The sequence below is a fragment of the Sitophilus oryzae genome, unplaced genomic scaffold, assembly GCF_002938485.1.
Source record: "Sitophilus oryzae breed Bouriz unplaced genomic scaffold, Soryzae_2.0 scaffold_682_pilon_pilon, whole genome shotgun sequence".
NCBI classification, from domain to species: domain Eukaryota; kingdom Metazoa; phylum Arthropoda; class Insecta; order Coleoptera; family Curculionidae; genus Sitophilus; species Sitophilus oryzae.
Window position 1 is genome coordinate 4,415,390 of NW_022147287.1, and position 18,166 is coordinate 4,433,555.

An 18,166-nucleotide genomic window follows, 5' to 3' on the forward strand; every position below is an offset into this window, starting at 1 on the left:
TATACAGGGAAGGATATAAAATAATGCAAAACATTTATTTCATTCATCAACCAAGACAAATGATGCAGAATGATGTGAAATATGTTTTCCTATAAATAATAGAATAGTCCACTTAAAATAAATCTCTGTTTTTTCTATATAAATAATAATTCTTGTTCATTTAGTTTGGGAGAATTTTTTTTAATTTTATAATATAAAATTAACATTTGTAATAGGTAGGTCCATTTGCTAGTTTGTAGCAAAATATATACCTTGGTATTTAAATTTAAAATTCCAAAATTTTAAATAAAATAACTTGGCTCACTGTTTCTAAAGACGTTTCTAATGAAATGCACACAAAATCAAAAATAGTTATTTAAATATATTTTAGTATTAAGATGTGTGTAGGATTAGGTGTAGTGCATATCCTGTAAAATGTTTCAATTTCAAGTAAAACTAATATAATTTTGTGATTATCTACCTCAACTTCAAACTTAACAAATAATAGTAAAAATACTGCTTGCTAACAACTAATAATATGAATGATGTGGTTATTTGATTTTTTAATTAATAACTTTTATGTTTTTTTAACTCAATTTCAAGTTGATGCCTTATTATTCCAGTTAAAAATGTTGTTTTTATGTACTTTTATGCTATATAACAATATTATTATTTTACAAAAGCACAAAATGTTTATTGAATTATTAGGAATAAAAATTGATCTGATTTTTTTGAATTGTTGCTTTTTTAAATATTTTCCACTTCCGGTCTAAACAAAAATGACTGTCAATTTGCCTATTTTCTATTTTAAATAAAAGCGCCTTATATATTTTGTTTTTTTTTTTGGATTCTACAGCAAATTCTAAATGCATTTTATGTAATTGTTCTATGGATACCTATAAATTTAACCTTTTTTTAAATTTTAAATCAAAAATAACATTTGCAGTCTTTTAGAAAATATTTTAACTTATATTTTTCAACAGTCTTAGTTAACTTGTCATAAAAATTACTTGCTGGCTATTTGCTAAAATAATTCAAAAGAAAAATCAAATTCGCCATTTTGAGTGATGAGTTTGGATATCTCTTGGAAATTTCGGCTACAAAAAACAATTAACAGCAGCAAACCGCCAAAAGAGTTTCATAAATTCACTTTGAGAAACTCTTATCCTAGTAATATTTCTTACTCAACATATTTTTTTCAAAATATCTAAAGTAAACGGCCGTCTCAAACAGTTTGTTTACTTGTTTAATGATGTTTATAATCCTTAAAAAATACAAAATATTGATAAAAACATAATCTGCTGCCAACAAAATCAGGAAGTTCGACAAGTTCAAACAAACGTACAACAAACGTTTATATAAATAAAAAAGTATGTACATAAATTGAACAGTCCCTGTACAATAAATGACTTTCTCTTGGATCAATAGGGAATTCCAACGGTACAGCATCTTTTTTCTCTCAAATAATACGCATATCAAATGATAAACAGCTGTAATCTGCACTCTCTGTTACCTGGTAGAAAAAAATATTTTTTCTTATTCGATATTTAAAGTAAATTTTTCGAGGAAATAATTGGCTTTTCAATAATTTCAAAAGCTTTTATATAAAATTGAACTAATATAAAATTTCCATTCATATAAATAATTATAAACCATTTTCAAGCAAGTATTATTGTAAAGATACCTATTGAAAAACTTTTAAAATCCAATAAGGACAATTTATGCACATTTTATGTGCATATTAAATTATTATACCTAATAGGGGTACCTGTAATAATCAACTGAAAACCATAACAATGGTAAATTCAGGTACAACGTTATATTTTTTCTATAATCATAAATATATTTATTACTTTAATATTAATGAGTGTAAATTAAGCACAGGGTTTAAAAAAAATACTTTTATCTTTTATAGGTATATTATTTACCCTCCTAATTTATTTATATACATTTAATTTACAGAAAATATTTGTACTAGATATTAAAATATATAATATAGGTAATGTAAAAAATATAATTAAATATAAGGGTGTTTCAAAAAACATGTGCCATCTCTCGTGGGGAGATTCCTCACGTAAAAATAAGATTTATTTTTCATATTAACATATACTTATTGTGATTAATAATACGTTTATCTCATCAAGGAGGCCAAATTCGACAAAATATCAACAGATAACTTTTAACTGGCGTTAAAACGGCCTACCTATACAATTTTGATACCAAAAGAAAAAAAGTCAGTGGCGCACATGTTTTTTTTTGAAAAATATTCCAGTGATAACCCATAATATGTACGTCCCCGATGAATTTATCGACACTTTTTTAGCATTAAAAAATGTAGCCCTTATAGTAACTTTTACACTCAAAATTTCATTCAAATCACTAAATGTACTTGGAAAAAAATTATAATAAATCGAAAGATTATTAAGACTTTAACACCCTGTAGCTACGAAACAAAACAGAATCGGACCTATGTTGATATGAAAAATAAATCTTATTTTTACTTGAGGAATCTCCCCACGAGAGATAGCACATGTTTTTTGAAACACCCTGTATAAATATATTGACAAGTAAATTAACAAAAAAAAGGTTTCAATAAAATCAATGATCAACGTTAGTTAAAATTGTAATCTTTAATAAACATTCTGCTGTTAAAAATTCACCTAAATATTTAATACTTTGTTAAGATAAATACCTTTATTTATAGATATATAACTTACAACATATCAAAATACAATTCAACAGAAAAAAGCATCATACCGTTTTCATGAAGCTTGGGAAACAATAGCTCTCTGAAATAAAAATAAAATAAACATAGAATTATTATAGTCAAAAAGGAATACAGTTAATGAATAGAAAGGGACAAAATAAATATAACGGACTTTTTTACCTTGAGGGGTTCCAGGGCTTGCGTAGCCTGCAGGCCCAGACTTCTCAGAAGGACAATGGGGGTCAGGTCCGTATTGTAAAGCCTGTGCAGACCCTCGATTCCAGCCATGGTAACGATATTGTGCCTTTGTCTGTCTTTTTCGTAGTTTCTCAGGTAGCTCAGGTCATCTAGGAAAGGTATAAAATTTAATGAGGGAGATAAAAAATACTATAAAGGGCCATTCAAGTTTGAACTCATTTTTTAAAAATTAAATAATGATTTAACTTTAACAGCTGCTTAAATCATCCATTAAAAAAATCACATCATAGAGAAATAAGAAAATACAGTATTCTGCAGATAAAAATAAGAAAATACAGGAAAATACATATTCTGCAGATAAAAATAAGTAAAAAAGTTCGTATAAATATATGTCCTAAAATGCTTAATTTCGGAGATACAGGGTGTAGTAATTTCATTTTTATTTCGATTTTTTCCAAATATTTTCTGAAGTAACATCAGTATTTGGATGAAAATTGGTGTATGGGAGTTTTTTGAATGATAAATTTGATTTTGATGTCAATGTAATTCCTTTTTGTAGAGAGCGCCACCCACATGTGCTTTAACTCTTTTGAAGAGTAATAACTTTTTGTCCGTACCTGTATAAAAAAAACTACTGAGTAAAAAATATACATTTCCGTGATTTTTTACGTAAAAAATGTCTCTTGGTAAAAATCGCTACGAGCAACCCTTCTCAAGATATTTAAAATGGAAGTAGTCAAAACATTATTGACAAAAAATAAACTATTTAGTCAACATGTTTAATTTGTTCAATTATGTCAATTATGATAATTTCGATTCCAATTATGTCAATTATGATAATTTCGATGTCAATTATGATAATTTCGATTCCAAATATCTCGAGAACCATTACTCGTAGCGATTTTTACCAAGAGACCCTTTTTATGTAAAAAACGTCGTAAATGTATATTTTTCTACTCAGTAGTTTTATACGGGTACGGACGAAAAGTTATTACTCTTCAAACCAGTTAAAAGTGGCGCCCTCTACAAGTAGGAGTCATATTGACATCAAAATCAAATTTTTCGTGTCAATAAACACCCAGACACTGTTTTGAAGAGTTATATATTTTCGACTGTACTTGTATCAAACTACTGACTGAAAAAAAAAATTCCGCTGTTTTTTACGTAAAAAAAACGTATTTTGGTAACAAGCGCTACGAGTAATCGTTCTCTAGATACCTTATGGTAAAAAAAAACGGCGTCAGCGATGGCTATGAAATCAAGATCGCTGTCATTTTATATGTAAATATATATGGGAAATGTCATCGATCGTAATCTCCCAGTTAACTGGACGCCGTTTTTTTTTTCGATTATACGGTATTTGGAATGGAAATTATCAATACATGTCATCGCTGACAAAAAATAAACATGTTTAGAAATATAAAAATTGCAAGAAAAGTCAGCGGCGTACATTTTTCTCAATTATTTTCGATAAGGTGTCTACCAGGGACGCCACTGAAATTAATAAATTTAAATTAATTAGACCTAAACTATGTAATTATTTTACTAGAACGAGCATTGACAAGAAAGTCGGCTAGAAGGTATTTTGCGCATTTCAGAATCCATATTGATAAGGACTTTTTCCATATTTATTGATAGGGAATGATCACCTGAAGTTTGGCCGTGTATTTTTCGAACATCCTGTATAATAGCTTAAAGTATTATTGTTATTATACAGGGTTGTTCACCACATACGACACGGAGTATTGTTTTGGGTTCGATGAAGGACTATTAGAGGTACAATTTAAAAATAATTTTACAGGATACAGAGTGTCCCAAATAAGTAAAAAATATCAAAGTTGTATTTTTTTAAATGGAACACCCTGTATATTATTACATTTTTAGTTTCTACGATTAGAATAAAGGTAAATTTGATTAAAGGTTTATTATACTTAAACCTTATCCTTTTTGAAATATTTTCAATTTTGTGAAATTGCAGTAAAAATTTTAAGGCTTCATTTCTCCAAGGGTATCAAAGTTTTTAATACTAAATATTTACTGAAGTTTATTTACTGATCAGTTATTGTGTTGCAATAATAAAAATAATACTACCTTATACAGAGTGTCTAAAAATTTATTTAAATAATTATTAGAGATGCACAATTATTATCAGATGTTTAATTTAAATGGAACACCCTCTATATTTTACGAGAATCAGATGCACAATTTAATTGTCTATCAAATTATATTATACCATTTTTTACCTGTCTCTTTAAGTTTCCGTAGAAAATGCATTTTCTTGTAATTTAGAATTTATTTATCAATATACCCATGGACTATTGACATTTTAGATTATTTTTAAAGATGTACCAAATTTTTAAAGAGTACAGATACTAATATTGTCGATATAATTCGTTTATTTCGTTAAAAATAAAAAAAACACTGTTTAAATATTTGTTAAAAAGGATCAATTAATATGATTCCAGTATTCAAACTACATTAACTGACTGTTTGCGTTGATTAATAATAATTGCTCGAAATACTAAAAAACTGAATTTTGTATGGGCATTAGACAGTGTGATAAAAAGTAACACCTTAAAAATGATATTTCATTTTTAATAAATGCTTATTTATAACTACAGAGACTTTAATTTGATAACTTATTATTATATTGATTTCTGACTCAAATCCACATTTATTTATAATAATTTAATAACGAACACAATTAAGTATGTAATTAATTAGTATATGGGCGCAAATAATGGTGTTATATTTAATTAATGGTATACTCTTTTATAAAGATTTAAATAGTTTTCTTTTTGCATACAAATGGGCTAGTAATATTATCGTTTTGCTAAAAACGATAATATTACTAGTCTGTACATTTTGTACATTTGTTGCTTTAAAAACAATCTAAAATGTCAATATTCCATTGATATATTGATAAATGAGGTCTAAATTATAAGAAAATGCATTTTATACGAAAACTTGAAGGGATAGGTAAAAAATGGTATAATACAATTTGATAGACAATTTAATTGTGCATCTGATTCTCCTAAAATATACAGGGCATTCCATTTAAATTAAAGAAGTTATTGCCGTTTAAGCTAATAATTATTTAAAATAAATTTTTAGACACTCTGTATAAGGTAGTATTATTTTTATTATTGCAACACAATAACTGATCAATAAATAAACTTCATTAAATATTTAGTATTAAAAACATTGATACCCTTGGAGAAATGAAGCTTTAAAATTTTTACTGCAATTTCACAAAATTGAAAATATTTTAAAGACGGTAAGGTTTAAGTGTGATAAACCTTAATCAAATTTACCTTTATTTTAATCGTAGAAACTAAAAATGCAATAATATACAGGGTGTTCCATTTAAAAAAATACAACTTTGATATTTTTTATTTATACACTCTGTATCTTGTAAAAATATTTTTAAATTATAGCTCTAATAGTCCTTCAACGAACCCCAAACTTACAATTTGTAAAAATATCATCGTTTAGCCACAATACTCCGTGTCGTATGTGGTGAACAACCCTGTATATTTATAAGAAGTGTAAAATAATTATGGTACGCCTATGGACCCGTTAATTAATTTAATTTTATTTTTTCTTTGAGTCCAAAAATTAAAGATTAATTTATGTGTTTGTTGTCAATAACCGTAAATTTTAGAATAATTAGATTATATAAACATAGTAGATCATTCGACAAATTATTGATGTTTACAAAATAACGTGGAAGTAATAAATCCCGGCGCCTTCGCAATTTTACCGAAACAATATTTTGAAATTAATCGAGAATAAATATATCCATACCATATGAACAAGGAAAACAATAATTATAATAAACCGGATGATACAAAAATAGCTCTAAATATCCGATATTAATTGATTTCGAAATTTATAAAAAATATTTTTTGAAATCTCTTGTAGGGTAGATATAGGGTGGCCTTTATATAAAAACAAATATATTAAAATAAATTCATATAGGAGTAATTATAATTAAAATAATTCAATCTAAAATTATAATAAAAAGTTTCTATTTTGTTTATTTAGATTTTATCATATACCGGGTGTTTTAAATAATTATACTCTCACCACATCGACTTTAAAATACTTACTTATAGTACTACCATCGTAAACAGCTTCTCCTAAAGTATTACTCAGACAGGCTACATCTCCAAAACCTAGATTTACTCCCTGGCCAGCCAACGGGTGCACTCTATGAGCTGCATCTCTGTAAAAATAAAAAAAAACTGTCTATTTTGAGAAAAAGAATGAAATATATTTGTTTCTACCCAACTAGAGCGACTCCTTTGCCTATATACTGACTGGAATGACCGAATCCTAAGGGAAATGCTGCTCTACTATTGGGTTCTATGGATTTTACCGTGGGAGGAACGTTGTTCTTTTCGGACTTTGAACAGTTCAAGACGCGTAGAAATGTGTCAAAAATACTGGTGGCTTGTTGTACTATTATAGAGGAAGAATATTTGGACCACTAGAAGAAATTAAGTCATTTTAATAATCATGAAATATTGACTGATTATATTTCCTAACCAAACTTCCAACTCATAATGTAGAGTCACAAATGTTGGACATTACTTATTCTTTATTAAATTTAATAGTTCAATATACAGGGTGGTCCGAATTGTATTTCGGAAGCTTCGGCAGCATATTCGCAGATAAAAATAAGTAAAAAATTATGTATAAATGTATGTCCTAAAATGCTTAGTTTCGGAGATTTTTTTCAAATAATTTATGAAGTAACGTCAATATTTGAATAAAAATTGGTGTCTGGGAGTTTTTTGATGTGAGAAATTTAATTTTGTTGTCAATATTACTCCTACTAGTAGAGGGCACCACCTACATATTTTTTAACTGGTTTGAACTTTGAATAAGAAGACTAAGGAAGGAGCATAATGCTATCCATGTATTCATGCATGGTGGGCGGAAAAGGCACCATAAAAGCTCTCTAGGGTGGGGATTCTTGACACATTTGAATTTGATTTGAAATTTTGTGGATTTGTCAGTCTTTACGAAGCTGATTTTATGTTATTTATTATTTATTCTACTACTGATAGTTGTATAAAGGTAGTAAATCTAGATGGAAATTGTGGCAGAAGTTAAATTAACAGTGACACTATCGCGATTTATCGAAAAAGACTCTAAAATAGTTGGTTGTGTAGCGTGCGGTAGATCTCGGCAAAAATTGAGTGAAATAATGGAACAACTTTTCGCTAGTAAGTGACTATATAATATACATACGTGTAGTAAACCGATCATTTATGAAATTCACTTAAATCAACTAAATTATATATTTTCCTTGCATTTTAGCTTTTATTTATTACTTGTCAAAGATTAGATGTCAAAGAACTTAGATACGTTAATTTGACTTACCTGCTTCAGTAGCGTATCGGATGTTTGTGTTAATAAATACTTATTATAACTTATCTATTTTTATTAGAATTATATATTTTTATAACAATTTTAATAACTACCAACATTTATTCACAACGTAAAATAAAACAACAAATTATTGAGTCTACCCCACGTCTACTTTACATCATAGTTTTACATTTTTTAAATAAAATTAGAACGACACTGATAAACCGGAATTTAAGTCGGCCATATTTGAGGCCCATCGCGGTGTACCTAAGATTTTTGATATGCTCCTTCCTTATTCAAAGGGTTTGAAGAATAATAACTTTTCGTCCGTACCTGTATAAAACTACTGAGTAAAAAATATACATTTACGACTGTTTTTACGTAAAAAAAGTCTCTTGGTAAAAATCGTTACGAGTAATGGTTTTAGAGATATTTGGAATCTAAATTATCAATACCTGTCATTATTGACATAAATTAAACATGATGTTGACTAAATAGTTATTAGACTGAGATCATAAATTTGAAATGTTTTTGTGCTAAAAGTTTAACAGAAACTGTTTGATCGTCATTTTTTGCAGAAAAATTTATGATTAATTAAAAAAATAAACATTTCCCAAATTTATTATTTGAGTGAAATAACTATCTACTCAACCTGTTTATTTTTCGTCAATAATGACATGTATTGACTATTTCTATTCTAAATATCTTGAGAACGGTTGCTCGTAGCGATTTTTACAAAGAGATATTTTTTACGTAAAAAGTCACAGAGATGTATATTTTTTTACTCGGTAGTTTTATACAGGTACGGACAAAAAGTTATTACGCTTCAAAATAGTCAAAACACATGTAGGTGGTGCCCTCTACTAGTAGGAGTCATATTGACATCAAAATCAAATTTCTCATGTCAAAAAACTTCCAGACACCAATTTTCATCCAAATATTGATGTTACTTCAGAAATTATTTAGAAAAAATCGAAAGAAAAATGAAACTTCTACACCCAGTATCTCCGAAACTTAGCATTTTAGGGCATACATTTATACAAACTTTTTTACTTGTTTTTATCTGCAGAAGTTTCCAGAATACAGTTCGGACCACCCTGTATATATTTCTTACAAGTACAGATTTAATTACGGTAGATATAGGTACTTGAATGGAAATTTATAAACAAAAAACTTACAATAGCTTTATTTAATGCTTCTACAAATTCTTCTTCTGTCACACTCAACAGTCTCCTTGCTTCTTCCGGTGATGTAGACCAAACCAAAGACGACAGTTCATCTGTCAACTTCATAAATATTTAAAAATTAAAAAAAGCATTATTAATAATATCTAGTTTATAATCTTTTTTGTTTGTTTATTTAAAGTATATCTAATTTTTTAAGGATATAACTAAGCTCTAACAGTGCCAACTGCTTATAACTTAATTCTTCAATTTGTAAATTTATAAAGCGGAGAATTGTTTATTAATTTGTAAATTAAAATACAAGTTTTCTGAAAAATTAATATTATCTTATTTATTATACAGGGTCGCTGACCGGTCGATTATTAGGTAAAATATAGGAGATACCGCTAAAAGTTAAATATAAAAGTTATAGGGTTTATAAATATCTATTAACGGGTAATAAATTTAAGTATACAGGGTCTTTCATAAAGTCGTGGCACATCAAAGTTTCATTTTTTTAAATAGAGCTCCCTGTATATTATTGTATATTTCGGTTCTTCCTTCAATTCTAAGCAAAAATCGAGATACACACAATGTACAGCTGGTTTCAAAAAAAAAATGAATACGACTCTTTACACATTTTTTTCAAATATTTGGGCATGTGTCAAGTATTTTGATATGTTAAGGTTATTGTGACATTGTATAAAACAACTTTTCTTTTGACAAAGTGGCAAATAAATTTTTCAGAACGTCAGCATGACATGAATAGAGAAATGGGGGACTGGTATCATAGAATATACTGCCCGAAATATTAAAAATGTGTTTTAAATCGTATTCAATTTTATTGGAACCAGCTGTACCTCAAACCAACCGTTTCCGAGTTATTGACTTTTGAAAAAATCACTTAGACAATAATTCGATTTATAACTTTTATATTTAACTTTTTGCGGTACCTCTTATATTATACCCTTGTATATGAATTTTTAAAGTAGCTCAACCTAAGACGTTTATGGATGTAAAGCACCAGATGGCGGGGCGTATTTCACAGTCTTTTAGTACAGAAAAATCTTTTTTGTTACTCTGAATTTTGAAGCGACCAATAAAAACAGAGAAAATAAAAATCGATAATTTTCGGACTGTGCCAATTGGTTACTAATCGACCAGATACTTTTTGTCTATTAGATATGCTATAAAAGCTGGTAATTATTCAATTCGACCATTGTAAATACCCGACAAATTCCGCAAGGCCGACGAGGCCGATGCTTTTCACAGATAAGAAAAAAACTTGTTTGTTTAGATAGTTTTCGAGATATTTTTTCTTTCTGAATGCACATTTTTAAAGTATTTTATATTCTTTGTCAGCTTGATCTATTATACTGGTCGCACGTATAGAAGTTCTGTTTCTTCTAGTTTTAAAAAATGTTTTTATTTCTTTGTAGCTGTTGTGGTTGTAGTGTAAAATTAGATTAATTTTATTAAGTTTTATTATAATGTTTAGTATAGAATACCAGAATTAGTTTAGTAGTGTTTTTATAGTTTATTATTTTGTAGTTAAGTAGTAGGATGGAATTGAAGGGATAATTTAGTTATTTTTTCTTTTTGTTTGGTTAATTAGTAAGTTTGATCATTTTTTCAGTGTAAAGTACAAGAAGTAGTTGTGTAGTGTTTTTATAAGAGATTATATTCGTTTATTTTGTAGATGAGTGGTGAAGGTATATGGGTATTTTTTCTTTTTGTTTTTCTTCTAATTGTAGTAATTCTATTAAGTATTGTGATAGATACACTATATCTTCTTTCAACTTCGTTGAAAAGTGCTTATCATATAATTTTGGTTTTCTGGTAGTAGCATATACGAAAAAAAATCTGATCAAATTTATTTTAAAATAAATTAATCGAGTCTTATTAATCAAATAAATCTAGTCAAATAATAATAATAGTTAGTTTCTAAATACTATACAGGGTGAGTTTCCTACGATGTTCGCTATGGGTATCTCGGAAACTACTGGAGACAGAGAGTCGGTTAAATGGGGAAAGAACTGCAGTTTTGTGGGGTCTTAAATATGCGCCTTTCGGATTTTTCGGTGAAGTTCAAGGCTTACTAGATATTACGAAAAAAAACAAATTTTGGCTATTTTAAAACTTGTCTCTAATTCCATTATAATTTACCGTATGATCGAATAAAAACGGCGTCAACGATAGCTATGAAATGAAGATCGTTGTCATTTTATATGTAAAATTATATGGAAAATATCATCGATCGTCATTTCATAGCCATCGCTGACGCCGTTTTTATTCGATCATACGGTATTTTAGACAAAAAGTTTTCAGATAAAAGTTGTAGATAATCACATACCTAATGAGTTTGTGTTTTCTGTTTTTTTTTCTAAAGCCTGTCATTTTTGACATATGACACAACCATTATGTTTTTTTTAAATGGAAACCCTAGTTGGACATGACTTCATAAAGAGCCCCATTCTTTGAGCTTTTCAGCGATATAGGTATAATATGTTTTTTTCGAAAAATTACAAGTTATAGCCAATTCTTTTCTTTCTTGGCTAATTCCCATACCAATAATACCACGCCAATTAGTTGTCATCAAAAAGTAAAAAGTTTTATGTTTTCAAAAAAAAATGTAAAATTGGTAAAGCACTCAATTTAGAATAAAATAATCTAAGAATGAAAATGATTCTTTTATAAACCTGCATTAAATCAAATTAAAATAGGTATATAACTTTTTTTTAAAATATTAATTAACAGCAATTAGCATTATCATAAATTATAAATAATGTACCAACATATCCAAATAATAATTTCTTTGTTAATACGGTTTAGAATTCTTAAAATAACAGGCAAAAATAATCCACAATTTACAATAAAATTAAAGTTTCGTTTAAATTTCTTAATCAGCTGATCACTATTAAAGTTCGCAGAAACCCGGGGCTATATTATTACATTACTCTGAGGAAAATAACGAAAATAATCGATATTTTTGACTCCGCCCCGAAAGGTTCACGATTTGTCCTCCAGTTGGCAGCACAATTTGTCTAGTCGGTTGAACAACTTTAAGAATATATAAACAAGGATTATACCCTTGATTATGTATAAATAGATGTACAATGAGGGCTTAGTACAAGCCCGTCTTCTAGGTGGCGCCTTGCCCGTTCTGAATTTTTGTATTCCCCTACGATTTTCTTTGAGGGGAATCCGTTAAACCCGCCCATCGTTCAAAAATGGAAGGGCGCGAGGTCACATCTATTGGGCTACTTATTAGCACGTTTCACGCATGTTTTACGAAAATAGCTTTATCCTTGTTTGTTTCAACTGTGACAAGAAAAAAGGAAAAAAAAGTCATATTCGTTTCTAAATTCGGCAGTTTTGTTTATCTTTCTCGACTTCTGATTTCGTTTCGTTTAGGTTATGTCTTAAAAAATAATTATTTATAGTCTTTTGAGTTGAAATATACCTTAATGCATATCTAAATAATTAAAAAATCAATTTTTTCGTCCCTCGCGAAGAAACGAAACAGTATTTTTGAATATTTGGATTACAAACTATTATTTTATGAGTTTTATGTGTTGTGTTTACGTGATGTGTAATGTGTATTTTGTACCTGTTGGATAATATTTTGAAACATATTTAATTAAACAAAAAGCATCTGTATTACAGGTGAGTAAATACTGTTCATATTTATTTCTAAATTCATATAAATTTGTTTTAAATCACTCTTGGTTTTTAGAGTTTTTATCTTAGAGTTTTACTCATAGAGAGTCTGAGATAAGTTTAATAATAAACATTAAATTTGATAGATTGATAGATAGATTAAACGATAATGGCCAGTTGACTTAAAAATTTAAAAAATACTGATTTTATGCTATAAATTATGTTTCATTTCTTACTTTGCTTTTTTGGAACTGTCAGATATATTGTGTATTTTATAATTTTTCTTAATTAATAACGTAAAATATTGTTTATCTACACTCAACCCTGTGTTTAGATAAAGCTTCATATCAGATTTCCTATTTTATATTTTCACTCAAATCATATTTTTGTAAAATAGGTATGCTTGCATGCAAAAGTAGCGTAAATTTGACAGGGAGGTATTTTTATAGATATACAGGATGATTCGTAGATTTAAATACATATTTACTTTAGAGTTGTATAGTTTGTCAAAAGAAAAGCTATATTTTTTATTTTTTCTTGGTGAATTTGTCAAAAAATTGTCATTCCAGAAAATACTATAATGTCGTAATCGTATAGAGTTCATTTTGACCATTTTTGGATTAAATTTTTTTGTTTATATAATAAAATATATATTTAAAGCCCTTTCTAAGTTAAAAATAAGTAATATGGAAGTTTTTTACTGGAACTAATTTAAGGTAATGTTCTCTTCATATAATTATATAAAAATATGCTAAATTCCTAAATTATTTATATTTATTTTTTTGTATTATATACAGGATGAGTCAAAACTATATATTATATTTTTCTTTGCTATTTCAAATGGAACACTGTATTTTATATCATAAATCAACAAATCTTTTATCCAACTTTTGTTTTGTTAAGATCTATATCCCAGATTAATAGTTATTGGATTGTTCTCAATAATTGTCTCTTTGAGAATAAACATGATTTGTTTTTCGCAATTTTTATTAGTAGGTTTGTCGTTAAAAGTGATGCATCTACATATTTATCAGCGACAAAAATTAAGAATTAGATGTCTAAAATAATTTCCTAATTATTTTTTTACTTAGCGTATCAGTAAATATTATTTATTTTATCGCTGCAGCTGAAAATAATTATGTATTCCAAAAGAGGACATTACTGTATAAATATCGATTATTTGGATTTAAAAATTATTTTTCAAAACAAAGTTGGAAAAAACTACGTTTATGTCATAAAATGTGGAGTTCTCTTTGAAATAATCCAGAAAAACCCAACATCTAGTTTTGACGCCACCAGTATATATCATGCATTATAGTTGATTATACTGCAATTTATTATACATACGTAGTTTTGTTTGGTGAAAATGAAACTTTCTAAAAGTATTCCCAATTAAAACATATTAAGAATTTCCTACATTATAATTTTGAAAGACGTTTGAGTGGGCAGACAATTTGGTCTAAAATAATCATATGTCTAAAGAATTTAGTCTAAAATAATCAAAAACACATATAACTCGCTTTTAAAAAATCTAAAAGAAATAAGTTTGTTTATTATATTCATATTTTATTAAATTATTATAGGTGTGACTGCTAAGTGGTCGTACTCGCCACTTTAACCAACCATTGGTGGGACCATGGTAGGACCTTAAGAGATTATAATGCGAATTTTTCATACTATGTAAATCTATATACATATATTAATAAATGCGTTTGTTTTATTAAATTTGTTTTCTTATACGGTATGAGCGAAAAAAAACGGCGTCTATTTGTTTACGTACAAATATATGATATCGATATTCATTTCCAAGCCACCTCTGACGCCGTTTTTTTTGTCGTATGGTATACACTTACATATATCCCTTATCCTTTAAATCCGATTTATTTCTAATAATTATAAAAATAAGATACATGATTGATTCTTCCGAAATATTATAAAATGAGATATCAGGAAATAAATAAAGTTAATTATCTCGTTTGTTATGGGAATTCAAAAAAAAGGGTATAGAGAATCTTAAGAGACACAGTTCAAATATTATTTTTGAGTATAATGGGTGCTTTAAAAAAAATGTGGCGGATATAATGTAACATGTTTTTTAATGCAAAACTCTTATTTTTAACTTTTATTTTATTTTCGATTCTGCCTAAAATTCTATAACTTTTCTTTTTTTTATAAATAACGTTAGTATTTGCAAAAAAAATTATTCCTATGTTACATAATTGTCAGTTGTTTCCCGAAGTTGGGCTACCCAAATTTGGTAGGAGTGTTTTACAGAGGTGAAGAAAAAAGATATATGTAAAAATACTTGGAGTTAGATGCTACACTGTGTTCAAACAGATTTTTTTGGCTGATCCTATATATTATTATTTTTTCTAGTGCTTTTACAAAACCTTTCAACATTTGTTAAGAAAGTATATTAAGTACATCTATACTCTATACAGCTTGCAATCTGTTCTGAATTTTTCAACTTTTATCCTTCTTTTACTTCATTTACACTATAACAAGTTTTGCCATGACAAAACAAAAATTATTTATTATTAAGCATTAAAGTAATTTATATAGTTATATGACATTATTAATAGAAATTGAAGAATTTTGTAAAATCTATCAGAAGAAATTATAATATACCGGGTGTTTTTCAAACGTGGCTTGATTGACGTATTCAATTAGTTTCGGTTATTTCTTGTTTCACCTGAAATGACTACAACTTGGTTTTTAAATGGTACCGTCGGTATTTTTTTACTTTATTTGACAGAATATGGCATTGTGAATAGAATGATTTAATGTCAACTTTTGACATATTTACTCAAAAAAATTGTATTTTAAATTACAATCTAGAGTGCCATGATAAAAAACAACATGTAACCGGTTGTAAAGGTAACGACAGTTTGACTCGATATACGAAGTGTGTGGTACCAAATTACCTATTTACCAGGTACCAAAAAGGAAAAGACAAAAAATATTAGACGATCAAATCAATTTTTCCGAAGCTCCTTGATTAAAAATTAATGGTTTTAACACAGCCATGACACTAGATTGAATTTTAAAATGCTATTTTTTTTAATTGAAAATGTCAAAAGTTGACATATGATATATGTCATTCTATTCAGAATGTCATTTTCTATCAAATAAAGTATAAAAATACCGAGGGTACCATTTAAAAATCAAATGTTGTACTCGTATACATTTCCGGTGAAACAGGAAGTGACCGAAACTAACGGAATACGAATCAATCTCGATTTATGTCATATACCTACTAACATTCCGAATTGGTAAACCCCGAATTTAATTTTTTTATCTGAAAAAATAAAAAAGTTATAGAGGTGAACCGCTTTTGAAAAAACACTCAGTATAGGCTGCGTCATTGAAAGAATCTGCAGATATTTTTCTATTTTAAATACGTAGTCGAATTTCAAAAATATATATTGAACACCCTGTAGCTCTACCTTAAATATCTACATATAAATATCTAATATTTTTTCTTCATCAACAAATTGAAATATTATAAAACTAGTTTTAGGTTACACCATTATACAAGAAATATACGTAAAAAAAGTAATAGAATTTTACGCAGAATCTAAAATAAAATAGGATGTTACATTTAAAAAAAACATTATGTTAAATCCGCCACACTTTTTACAAAGTTACAGACGTAGGTAGGTATAGTTTCATATTATATTCTTTAATTATCCATCTAAAAATAAAATATTTATATACCTAATATAATACTTTAGTATCCAACAAGTGGCTATGAAAATCAAAATAAATATAAATCCATGTCCAAAAATAAAAAATGTAAATAACGCTTTGAGGTATAAATTCGGTTCGAATCAGATAAGATATTTTTATTCTTTACCGAGAATTAAATTCGAAGAATTCCTAGTCCCTACTTCTTTGCCAAATTCAATAGTCTCCGCCCCTTTTTACGTTTTAATTTCTGCCACCAGTTGGCAGCATCGACTTATACAGGCTCATTGACTAACTATTAATATATAAACAAGGATTATACCTAACAATCGACCGTTGGCATATCAGCGACCCTGTATAAACTACTTACTGGAAGTAATGCCACTGGTCCATTTGGCAGAAACCTTTGCCAGGCGATTTCGTTTTTCATGCACTAAAATATACGAGTTAAAGAAATAAAAGATTTGAAAGAAAATCAAAACAGTACCTCCTTTAGTTTAAGAGTTGCTACTACACCCATTTGATTATAGCTCCACGAAACATAATCTGCTTGCATTGACTTCCGTACTGATGAATTAACACCATCACATCCCAACTAAAATAGAAATTACAGTGATAATACCCAGTTAGTACCATATATTCAGACTTTATTCAAAGATTCAGACAAATAATATTAATAGACAAAACACTGTACAGGGTGGGTCAAATTCGACGCTTTTAAATGAAAACACCCTTTTCTATAGGAGATAGACAAAAACTAATATCGGTGTCTGGAGCTCAATTTTTGTCAAAAACATGATGGTGAAAACCGCATATCGATATCTGTTACCGTTTCGGAGCTACGGGGTGTTTTTCAAAAATATACATTTTTAACAAATCGCTGTAACTTTTTTGCTATGGAAAATTTTGTATTTTTATGAAAACATTTCCAAAGCACCTTTTTACGTAGAATTTAATGGTTTAAGTATAATTTTTTTAAAATTAATAATTTAAGATTTGTTTTTTTATATGGGACACCCTGTATATTTTTAATTTATTGAAAAGAATTTAAAATTACCTTTCCAAAAATATAATACACTTAATATTTTGCTCGATTCCTCTTCGAGATATGGAGTATATAAAAGTTCGCCCGCTTTAAATAAGTAGGCTTTGAACGGCACCGGCTGTAATGCAAAAAAAATCCAAGCTGTGAGCATCAATTAAAACGAAAATAATATTTGCTATGAGAGATGCAGAATTTGATCGGAAAATAAAATTTGATCGGAAGTGACAAAACAAATAAAGCTTCACAATGTACTAATCGAATTGTTTTTAATTTCTAAAAATAAAATTTTGGTTTTATTTCTAAAATGGATTGTAATTAACACATTTTAAAATAGTACAGATATAGTAA

General features: G+C 27.9%; 2 protein-coding genes across 2 annotated transcripts in view; one reads left to right on the forward strand and one right to left on the reverse strand.

Moving 5' to 3' along the window:
- The first annotated feature begins 318 nt into the window (after window positions 1–318).
- LOC115887910 (transient receptor potential channel pyrexia) overlaps window positions 319–18,166 on the forward strand; it is a 32,890-nt gene continuing 15,042 nt past the window's right edge. Inside the window, exon 1 of the mRNA XM_030907440.1 lies at window positions 319–429. The gene's annotated coding sequence lies outside the window, so the exon portion shown is untranslated. The remainder of the gene's footprint in view (window positions 430–18,166) is intronic.
- LOC115887911 (ubiquinone biosynthesis monooxygenase COQ6, mitochondrial) overlaps window positions 2,659–18,166 on the reverse strand; it is a 31,207-nt gene continuing 15,699 nt past the window's right edge. Inside the window, exons 4-10 of the mRNA XM_030907442.1 lie at window positions 17,261–17,368; window positions 17,144–17,206; window positions 9,442–9,549; window positions 7,174–7,376; window positions 6,997–7,112; window positions 2,867–3,033; window positions 2,659–2,768 (exon numbers count right to left, since the gene is read on the reverse strand). Of these exons, the coding sequence (XP_030763302.1) occupies window positions 2,742–2,768; window positions 2,867–3,033; window positions 6,997–7,112; window positions 7,174–7,376; window positions 9,442–9,549; window positions 17,144–17,206; window positions 17,261–17,368 (792 nt within the window). The 3' untranslated portion in view covers window positions 2,659–2,741. The remainder of the gene's footprint in view (window positions 2,769–2,866; window positions 3,034–6,996; window positions 7,113–7,173; window positions 7,377–9,441; window positions 9,550–17,143; window positions 17,207–17,260; window positions 17,369–18,166) is intronic.